This window comes from Lupinus angustifolius, chromosome LG16 (assembly GCF_001865875.1).
Source record: "Lupinus angustifolius cultivar Tanjil chromosome LG16, LupAngTanjil_v1.0, whole genome shotgun sequence".
NCBI lineage: Eukaryota > Viridiplantae > Streptophyta > Magnoliopsida > Fabales > Fabaceae > Lupinus > Lupinus angustifolius.
The window spans coordinates 8,468,375-8,480,023 of NC_032024.1; the positions used below are offsets into that span (position 1 = coordinate 8,468,375).

The window sequence follows — 11,649 nt, forward strand, 5'->3', positions numbered from 1 at the left end:
TAAGCGCGCGTTAAGGATAACACGTATGGAGAATCATATGTGTGACCAGTGGGAGATTGTTAGAATTACTGACGATTTATGGGTCACATATATAATTCTATAATTGTGTTATGACCATTATGTAATTAGCCAAAATATAAAATGATCTCAGTAATTAATTTGGTGGCTGAAGGGCATATGTGTCATGAAATAATAATAAGTGTAGATACCTTCAGGCAATTTCTGATTTAATGAAGGGACTGAATCAGAATTATTGCAACTAAAGTAGTAACCACTGTGGGGTTACTTTTATGGGTTATGGTCCCCATTTGTAGAGTAACAGGTTTTCAAGTGTAAAGGTGAAGGAGAATAAGGTAGGATGAGAATAGTGTTATCCACAATGGGATAACACTATCCACTCATCCATAATGCATAAGGCTCCTCACTCCTAACACAACATACTCTCAAGCTTTTGGTTCTCTCATTCCCCTCTAGAGAGAAACTAAGGAAAACCATTCGGCGCTCTATCATCTGGAAGATCATCGCACCCTCATACCTTCGAGATTCCGGAAATGGCTCAACAAGGTATGTTCTTCTTTTTCACCTTGAACTCATTTGGGGTTTCTTCGGTCTGGACTATGGTTGTTCCATTCGAGTTTATGTATGGGCATAAACATTAGGTTACGGGAACAAAGTCATAGTTATAAGGACTTCCGTGTTTCATCTATGGATTTCGGATGGAGATATTCTCCAACATTGGATTCTAACATGGTGTGTTAATGTGTCTTTCTTGTTGCATTAAGAGGGAATAGGTTTTGTTTATGCTAGATAGGGGCTCCATGAGCATGATTTGGGATCTTACTGTTGAATATTGTTCATTGAGCACCTTTAGAAATCTAATGACATAGTCATTTTCTCTATAGGATTTGACTATTGGAATCATAGTGTAGTGACACTTTACCTCACATAAACACGAAGGTATGGGCCTAAAGTTGTCTAGTTCTTGCCATAGTCATTTTAATTGTGTGTAGTATGCATCAATGTGAAAATTACCTTGTCTCATTGTGTAGATTTCTTCTTGCAACTCACAAATGCGAAAGACATCTCGTTGGCAGCAGTATCTTTCCAATAGATGGATCTAGTGTTTGATTTATCCAAGACACAACTAGAGTATTGCATCTGTCCCATATTAGAAAGATAACCTGATCAGATGAAGGCTTAGGCAAAGCACCATCAATAAACTGCAGTTTATTTTCGATTTTGTGTGCCATGTACATGGCCTTGGACCAAGAATGATAATTGGCTCCGGTTAAATGAACAGATACCAACACCGCACCAGGGTTTTTGTTCGGGTGCATGAAGTATAGGATGTATTGCTCAGCTAAAGGGTTCGTGGCCATGATAAAAAAGTTGAAGGAAAAGAAAGACGTGAAACAAGAAGAAGGAGAGTGAAGTGCAGCAGAGCTTTATGTATTAAAGCTCCGATACCATCTTTTGAAGATAATATTCATATAAAAGAGAACACTAGAAAAGGGCAGAACAAGGAAAGCAAGGTGAATAACTTGCACCTTGGAAAACTTAGAACCTGAATCTGTTGAACTCGAAATGTGCAGGAAAGAAGAACAAGGAAGAGAAGAAAAACGGATTCCTTAATATACCTCTTAATCTTTTATTGAATTTAATGAATTGGAATACAAGTGCAAATTCCTTTATACAGGAACTGAATATACCAACTAAAATAGAAAAGTTAAACTAACTTAGAGAACTTGCTATAAATGGAAATAAGAGAAATTTCTAAAATAGAAATACGAAAAATACACTAAGATAAGGTATTCTCTTGTGAAGTGATTGATTGGAGGCTTGCTTTTATACATGAGGCCCCTCAATAAAGTTATAGGAACAATGCATGATATATATCCAGTTTATTGACACGAGAACAAGGCATGAAGGGCTAAATTTAAGCACTTTAAACCCTTGAAGAACATGTTGAATTTGATTTCATATTAATTTTAAATTCATTTGTTAGTTTCTCTAATAATCTAATTGGGTTAAATTCATTGTGTATTTGAGTAAAACTTACTATTTCTTTTTGCTTGTATAAATAGTTTACTTTGTAGAGATTTTGTTATATTCTCTTTCAAAAGTAATTTAAAAATCAATGGAGAACAATTTGATCATTAAACTAAAATTATTGTTTAAAACATGCATCCCTTATTTATTGAATCTCTAAGGTGATTCCACCATTGACAATATAGAATAATGAAGAAGAGAGAAGGAAAGATGAAATGACATTATGAGAGTAGGATTCTAGGAAGAAATGAAGGATTTTAATATGGCACCAATCCACCTTCTTCATTGACATGGGGACAAAAAAATGTTCCAGCTTAAAGTGCTTTAGGCCATTTCAATTCAACGTAAGATACTTTAAAATCCTGCCAAATTAAGCAATATCGTTAATTAATAAACATAGAATAATATATTGATGTCACTAAGAAAATCGGAAGCAATTAATACCTTTGTGCTTCATCAACATGAGTACTGAAAGTTGTGGAGTTATACTCAGGAATTGGAATAAGCCCAGACTCAATTTTTTCAAGATCTTCCAAAAGAATTTGATAGTGTCTTTCTACTTCCTCAGCTGATTTATCTCCAACTACTTTTGCTATGTTTAGCCACCTATCTTTGGTATCTTTGTTATAAAAGACAAGTGCTCTTTCAAATCGCTTGTTCTGTAGAAAAGTCCAAGAGGAAGAATTTTCTTGGTTATAGTTGTTGAGGGAATCTATATTTGAAGCCATTTGAGAGATAGGATGAAACTAAGGTACACTAGCTAAGGATTTTGCCTATAATATTGTTGGAGAAAGGTTATCGTTGCATGCAATCAATGAATGATGGTGATGTTCTATTTATAGAGGGTGAAATGATTCTTATTTATTTATTTGATGTTCTCTTTTGGCTTTATCTTGTAGTGTTTTTTTAAACACAGTATGCTTAGAAGCATCGAGATGATAATACTTGTTGATCATTTCAAAATATTTTTCAGATAATTTGTTCTATGAATCTTATCTGATGATATTGTTTTGGATAATTGTTGATTTTACACGCTAATTTATTATAATTTGCATGTGTACGAATTTACCTTGTTTGTGGCTTCAATTTTGGTTATTCATGACTACCTATCTTGGAAATAAAAAACACACTCATAAAAAATTACAGCTTTGAATTTTAGGTTGGTTTAATGAATTTTCATTTCTTACTCAAATATGCTGGTTTAAATATGTATTTTTGGACTAATCTATGTTCATAATTTCATATTTACTTAATAAGATAAGATGAGAGCTAATAACTTAAGCCACCTCATAGTCATATCCCTTGCTTCATTTGGCGAATATTCTGGAAGCCAAGTTTGTTAAGAATTAATTTCCTTGAATATATTTTTTCCATTACGGCAAACAAAATCTATAGAAGCTGTTAGTTGAGTGATAAAGTCAGCAATGTAATGCGTAAACAAAGTGCAAAATAATGAACTTGAATAATAACGCTAATTTTTAATCTTCAATAGTGGAGAGGCTTTTAGTGGCTAATATTTTTTTAAATTTTATTTATTTATTTTTTATTTAAAAATAATATAAAATCATGATGATTAGAATAATTTTTTTGCCACGTGTCATAATCTGATTTAATATTGGACTCCCTAAATACCGGGGAGGATTCCCATCTAATTTTTTGAGCTTAAGCTACTAAAGTTTATCTTTATATTTTCAATCCTATTCCTGACATTGAGATGATTATATAAAAGGTTCCTTTATGGATGTAATTAAAAAATAATATACATTTGTTCAGTACAACAACAAAAAAGGTTTATTTGAAAACATATTTTATTTGAATGTTATTTAAAACTTTTCTAATAAATAAAATCATTATAATTTGCTAACTATGAAGTAATTAGTTCAGTTATATATTTAATCTGCCGTGACTTTTTATTTTTCAACTTTATCCCTCCTCATTCGCATGTTCCAACCCTCTTAGTATTATCCAATTATTTAATTATGGATGACAATAAATTTAAATGAGTTTGGTAGTGGAAAACTCTATCATATTTATTTGTATTTAGACTTACTACGCCTCCGACCAGTGTAGATACTTGTTGTGTCTGCTACTCACAGGTCTTTGAATAACTGGTGGATCAGTGATACCTAAAAATTAAGAAGATATTAAAAACAATTGTTAGCAACTTATGTAATCATGTGTCCTTTTCCTGTTATCCTATATATTATTTTAGGGAATCAAAAGGATTTTTTTTAGAGAAATCTAAGTCAAACACAATTTAAATTGTCTATAAAACATAACATTTTTTTTATCCAACGAAACATAAAAAAATAGATGAAAAATTTATTTAATAAGAATGGTTAAAAGAACATAACATTACATCAGTTATGAATTAACAACATAATATCATTGTTTAACAACATAATATTATTGTTTAACAACATAACATCACAATTATGACAAAAAATTTATTTAGCAAGAATTGTTTGATCAACATAATATTATATCACAATTATGAATTAACAACTTAACATCAAAAATATAATATCATATTTATGGATTAACAACAGATTTCAAAATCTTCAGTCTTAATTACTCTCAAGTAAACACACACTCAGACTCAATACATTATAGGTATTTATTATATGTACTAAAAGATCTAGATACATATTGCCATCCCTAAAACCTATTAGATCTCCAAAATCTATCCCAAAATTTTCCCAAAACTTATCTTGTATTCTCTATATTGTTTATATTCTCCCTCACTGCTTGTATTATCCCTCTCGTCTTCAAACCCCTCGTCGTCCTTGTTTCCCTCACTACTCACTCTTTGTTATAGCTAAAAGTTGTTCTTCTCTACACATTCTTTGTAGCTTTATCTTGTTGGTTATTTTACTCACCCTTATGGCTTTACCACCTTGATAACTAATAAAAGTTATGGAAAATAAAAATGAACAACATGAATACAAGAGAAACCATTCATGTCCGATAATAGAAGACTATCACTAGTGTTGTTAAAACCGGACAGGACTGGACGGTTCGACCGGACTTGGAAACGGCTATGGTTTGTCGTCTTAACCGAATGAAAGTTGGACCGGTTTGAACCGGAAAAAAGATAAAGAGGTATTATTTCAATATAATTATACATAATTATTAATTATATAAAGTTTTACATTTATATATAACTATATACTTATAAATAAAAATTATTAATTATGTACAAAATCATCCGGTCAGACCAGACAGTTTAACCGTTTAAACCTAATACAGGACCTCTACCAGTTTGACGTCCGGCTCGGGTTACACAACACTGCTATCAATTTGATTTTAGTAAATCATCAATAATAAATACAATATTCTTTTTAATGCGTAATTAATTACAAATCATTAATAATTAATAAAAATGCTTTCAATTATGAGTAATTAGTAAAGAGTGTTTAATCAAATTAATGAAAAATATTTTAAAATAAATTATAATAAAGATAAGGAAATGTAGTGATTTCAACTCTTTTCCTTGAAATCATCTTTTAAATGATGATGAGATGTCACTTATGTTTCTTAAATTTTCACGCTAAGTATCACTTTAAGATGGAAGAAATGTCATAATTTCATTTGTTTCCTCGGGTTATCTTTTGAACTTCTATTCACTAAAAATCAATAAAAATGAATGACATGTATTGTTTCTTTCAGGTTATTATTGTACTAACTGTTTAATAATATTGTTGGGTATATTCAAGTGTGAAGTCCCATATTGGATATGCGGGGAGGAGTGCAAGAGTTTATAAGAAAGAAAGGCCCATGAAACTAATGCCTTAAGGTTTTGGTTCAAGACGTGGTGTCTCACTTGTGACTTTTCCCTCTTCCCATATCCATGTAACAATGGAACTCCCCGGTGGTTAGAGCCGATGGTTCGGTTGGGACATGGTGGACTCAAGGGAGAGCGGACCGGACCGGAAAGTGTGTGGTACCCACACTTGAGGGGAGATTGTTGGGTATATTCAAGTGTGAAGTCCCACATTGGATATGTAGGGAGGAGTGATATTAGAGCCGATGGTTCGGCTAGGACATGGTGGACTCAAGGGGGAGCGGACCAGACCGGAAAGTGTGTGGTACCCACACTTGAGGGGGAGATTGTTGGGTATATTCAAGTGTGAAGTCCCATGAAAGAGTTTATCAAAATCACCAAATACAAAATAGAGAAACCATAATCGTCAAAAAATAAGACTAAGATCAAATTAAGCTTACACTAGTTAGATTCTAGCACATGAGAAAATAAAAAAATATAATATCTATATACTATTAGTATTAGGATTCATTTACGGTCATTATAGCATCAATCATTCATTTGAATTAATTTTCTTAAAGAGTAATTAATAATTAAACATAAATAATAGATGATAGATGTAATGTATATAAGAGTATACATTTTGTTCTCATAAAAAAAGTTTGAGGTATTTGGTCTAGAATTGTAACTAGTTAGGTTTGTTTTCTTTTGGGCTACCCAAATGTTTAAAACACAACAGGGTCAGCACAAATCTCGGTTTTTTTTCCATTCATTGGGAAACAAACAAACCGAATCCATTCAAAGCCAACTCAACCGGAACCCTTTTCTCTAACCCTAACCGGTCCATTCGGTCACAGCTTCACGGTTCTCTTCTCATAAACTCGGCGGTTCTCTTCCTCTAATCCCTTCTTACTCCTTCAAATTCGATTCAACACAACCCATTAAACCGGGTAACCTCTTTTTCTTGACCTCATCCTTTTTTCCTTTATGTTTTTTAAATTTTCATGCTGAGTTTGGAAATTTGTTGTCCATAAAAAAAGTTTGAAACTTTGCAACAATTTGGCACTGAAAAAATGAAAATTGAAATTGGTTAAGTGTATTTACAGTGGGAAAAAAATTACATCAGTTGGGTTCAATAGAAAAATTTAACTTTTTTGTTTGTTTGGGGTGTATGACAAATTGAGAATGTGCATGTTGTTGCAGTTATTGGAGAATGTGTTCAAATTTGGAACCAGTGCCAATTACACCCCAAAAACATGATCCAGCATGGAAGCATGTTCAGATGTTTAAGAATGGTGAAAAGGTGATGTTGAAATGCATATATTGTCTTAAGATGTTCAAGGGTGGTGGGATTCATAGGATTAAGGAACATCTTGCTTGTCAGAAAGGTAATGCATCCACTTGCTGTAGGGTACCCCATGATGTTAGGCTTAGTATGCAGCAGAGTTTGGATGGGGTTGTTGTGAAAAAGAGGAAGAAACAAAGAATTGAAGAAGAGATTATGAATGTTGCTCCTTTAGCTACTGCTGTTCATAACACTGTTGCTAATCAGGTTGATGTGAGTGAAGGATTTCAATCCATTGGAGTACAGAATTCAGTGGAACATAATTCTAGTATGTTACTGAATCATATTGAAGGAGTTAGTAAAGGTGTAGAAAGAAGGAAGAAGTTGAGAGCCAGCAAGAATTATACGAAGTCTGATGCTGCTATGGAGAAAAATGCAGTGTTCCTGAAGAAGGTGGACAGTCGCATTCACATGGCAATAGGTCGGTTTTTGTATGATATTGGTGCACCTTTTGATGCTGTGAACTCAATCTATTTTCAGGAAATGGTTGAAGCAATTGCTTCGGGAGGTTCTGGAATTGAACGTCCCTCACGTAATGAAATTCGGGGTTGGGTCCTGAGAAACTCTGTTGAAGAAGTGAAGAATGATATAGATAGATGCAAGATGACATGGGGGAGGACTGGCTGTTCTATTTTGGTTGACCAGTGGAGTACAGACTCGGGTAGAACACTGCTATGTTTTTTGGCGTATTGTCCCGAAGGAATAGTCTTTTTGAAATCACTGGATGCAACTGAGATTATGGCTTCGTCTGAATATTTATTTGAGTTGATAAAACAAGTAGTAGAAGAAGTTGGAGTTGGGCAAGTGCTGCAAGTCATTACATCTGGCGAAGAACAATATGCTGCTGCTGGGAAACAGCTGACAGATACTTTTCCTACCCTTTATTGGAGCCCTTCTGCAGCTCATTGCATTGATTTGATACTTGAAGATATTGGAAATCTCGAGTGGATTGGTGCAGTGATTGAACAAGCTAGATCTATAACAAGATTTGTCTACAATCATAGTGCAGTCTTGAATATGGTTAGAAGGTATACATTAGGGAATGATATTGTGGATCCCTCTATCTCGCGCTTTGCTACAAACTTTACCTCATTGAAGCGAATGGTTGACCTTAAACACAATTTACAGGCCATGGTCACTTCTCAGGAGTGGATGGATTGTCCATATTCGAAGAAAACAGCAGGTCTGGAATTGTTAGACTGCTTAAGTAATCAAACATTTTGGTCTTCATGTGAAATGATAGTTCGTCTAACAGCTCCTCTCTTGCGTGTTCTGAGAATAGCTGCTAGTGAGATGAGACCTGCAATGGGGTATATTTATGCTGGAATGTACCGGGCAAAAGAAGCAATTAAGAGAGAACTTGTTAAGCGGGAGGATTATACAGTGTACTGGAATATTATACATCATAGATGGGAAAGGCTGTGGTATCATCCTCTTCATGCTGCAGGCTTCTTCCTTAATCCTAAGTTTTTCTATAGTATTCAAGGGGATATGCACAATGAAATTCTCTCCGGGATGTTTGATTGCATAGAGAGATTGGTACCTGATACAAGAGTCCAAGATAAAATTACCAAAGAGATAAACTTATACAAGACAGCTGCAGGAGATTTTGGGAGAAAGATGGCAGTAAGAGCAAGAGATAACCTGCTTCCTTGTAAGGGCCTACAACCCGTTCTTTTAGATAATATTGCTATATTCAATTGCCAAGTTGTGACTTATCTTTGCTTAAAGTTCTTGAAAAAATAAAATTGCCATGCATAAAAGGCTTATGTTTTGACATGATGACCAGTGTCATATAAGTTGAATTTGAAATTTTATTTGTTTGCATGTTTTGCACTAGTGACTGACCTACATGGTGGTTGGAAGCTTGTTCTGGTTGTAGTATCACTGTCTGCTATGAAGCACAGATACTGATACGTGTGTCGGGTACGATGCGTATCCGATTCGTCGACACGTATTTTTTCCAAAATACAGGATACGATACGTTCAGGGATACACGTATAAAATAATAAAAACACATAAAATATTATAAAATTATAAGTGTAAATCAAAATATCCAAAGTAAAAAATATGGAAATTTAAAATCACTGCCTCCATAACAAATCTATCTTATTCAATTTTAATGAAAACGAATTTGTCCTAAAATCATTGCTCTCCATAACAAATATATTTTATCTTATTTTAATAAAAACGAATCTATGTTATCATGTTTTATTGGAAACGAATCTATCTTATCCTGTTTTATTGGAAACGAATTTATCTTATCATGTTTTATTAGAAACGAATCTATATATCCTATACTTTACTGAAAACGAATCCATATATCCTATATTTTATTGAAAACGAAACGAATACGTGTCTTAATATTTATTTATTTTATTTTATTTTTTTAATTTTTGGATACTCTATGGATACGTATCTTTCGCGAATCCGAGCGTATCCGTGTCGGATACGTGTCGGATACCGACACGTGAGGGTGTTTGACGAATCCGTGCTTCATAGACTGTCAGCATCGATCTTTTCAGATCCTGCTAAGGTTGACATCATTTTTATTTTGATATTTCTGGAGTTGCACAATCAACATTTGGGTTCTTTATATGTGATATGTGACCTTAATGCATGAGATGATGAGAATTTAAATTTGTATTACTTAAGATACCCTATTTGGCTATTTCCTTTTTCTCATGCCCACTTGTTAAACATGCCTTTTTAACATGTGTTTGTTTCTTCTAGCCGAGTGGTGGTCAACTTATGGAGGAGGCTGCCCTAACTTGTCGCGTTTAGCAATTCGTATTCTAAGTCAAACATGCAGCATGGTGTCTTGCAAAAGAAACCAAATTCCTTTTGAACAAACAATGCATACACGGAATCATATAGAGCGCCAACATCTTACTGATCTCGTCTTTGTTCATTACAACTTACGATTAAGACAAATGTGAGGCTTGAACCCTTGTCTGTTGATAGATTGCGTTACTACAGTTGACAATTGAAGGTGATTTACATCATGTTCTTTAATTTTCTTTCAGGTTTATGAGTAAAGAACAAAACTTTAGCGATCCCCTATCATTTGACCATGTTAGTAATGTTGACGAGTGGATCCAGGCAAAGGATTTAGACGAAGAAGAATATGGCTCGAATTGGATGACGCTGGATCCAGCTTCTGTAAACACAATGCTTTTAAGGCCTTTAAATGATGAAGCTGAAGAATTGGGTGAAGGTAATTGTATGTATTTCAATGTACATGGACACTAAAGTGTAGCAACTGTTATTAACTAACTCCTTTCCATCTGTTTGTAGGGTTTGATGATCATGAAATTTTCAGTTGTATGAAAGACTGCGACGATGAAAATGCCAGTAAACCATTACCCATTGATCAAAATAACCATGCTTTTGTATCTGAAACATGATTAAACTTCTCCAAATACTGGTTGGTAGAAATTAATCTTGAAAATAATAGAGGGAAACTAGTTATTGTTAGGTGTATGTAGTGGCATGATTTGCAATGTTCTTGTATAATTGCCTCTGCTGTATTTGGTAGGTTTAGTTTTGCATTGTTGTTGCACCAATTGAGTGACAACTCTTGCAATAAAGTTTTTATTTATTTGCTAAAGATCTTTTATCTCATGAATTGATGTAGTTGTAAGAGTGTATATTTATCTACGGTTAGTATAAATATTTATATGCAATTGGTACATCTATTATTTATTTGTATTACTTATAAAGTAAATATTCATTTCAGTCCCTCATGTTTTTTGACCTTACCAGTTTGATTTCTCATAAATTGAAAAACTTAAAATGGTCCCAAAAATTTCAAATGTATGTCAAAATAATCCTTGAGTCAAATTAGTCCCTACCAGGTGTTGTAAAACATGGTAAAAAAGACTAGTTTGACTCATATTTGAAGTTTTTGAGGACCATTTTGAGTTTTTCAATTTTTGAAAGACCAAACTAGTAAGGTCGAAAAACATGAGGAATTAAAATGTCTATTTACTTTTACTTATATTTAAAAGTCAACTATTAGCAAATATAAATGGTTGATATTGCGGTGATTGACAATATAAAAATATCTTCCACTTTAGGGGCTTACATTTTTTTGTAGTTGTAATTATAAATGTACAAGTGCATTGGCTGATATCCCATGTGTCCTTTTTTAACTATAAGGAAATAGCGTTTATTTATTAAATTCTTTATACTTTGTTTGGGAGTTATGATTAAATGGGAGAAAGAGGGATGAAAGGATTAGGAAGGATGATGAATGGAAGAGAAAAGGAAGCAAATCATTTACCTTATTTGAGAGTACGAATTTAGATGGGGAGAGTAAACTAATGATAGTGTAAGAATATTTTTTATTTTTCCTTTAAAAATGTAATTATCAATGAGAAATGAACAATGATATATAATATTTCTAAAAATATTTAGGTATTTTGACATTTTATCTTAAAAAATTTTAAATTGGGGAAACTTAAAAAATAGACACATGAAAGATTTTGGA

The 11,649-nt window shown here is 33.2% G+C and overlaps 2 protein-coding genes across 2 annotated transcripts; one reads left to right on the forward strand and one right to left on the reverse strand.

The window, feature by feature from the left end:
• On the reverse strand, positions 2,173 to 2,871 carry LOC109329582 (protein RADIALIS-like 3). Its single transcript, XM_019563271.1, has 2 exons — positions 2,494 to 2,871; positions 2,173 to 2,411 (listed from the first exon to the last, which is right to left on the reverse strand). The coding sequence occupies exons 1-2, from the start codon at positions 2,775 to 2,777 to the stop codon at positions 2,384 to 2,386; spliced, it is 312 nt and encodes a 103-aa protein (XP_019418816.1). The 5' UTR covers positions 2,778 to 2,871; the 3' UTR covers positions 2,173 to 2,383.
• On the forward strand, positions 6,566 to 10,785 carry LOC109330199. The gene is made up of 5 exons (XM_019564275.1): positions 6,566 to 6,762; positions 7,016 to 8,811; positions 9,891 to 10,092; positions 10,184 to 10,374; positions 10,455 to 10,785. Exons 2-5 carry the CDS (start codon positions 7,026 to 7,028, stop codon positions 10,562 to 10,564), a joined length of 2,289 nt encoding a protein of 762 aa, XP_019419820.1. The 5' UTR covers positions 6,566 to 6,762; positions 7,016 to 7,025; the 3' UTR covers positions 10,565 to 10,785.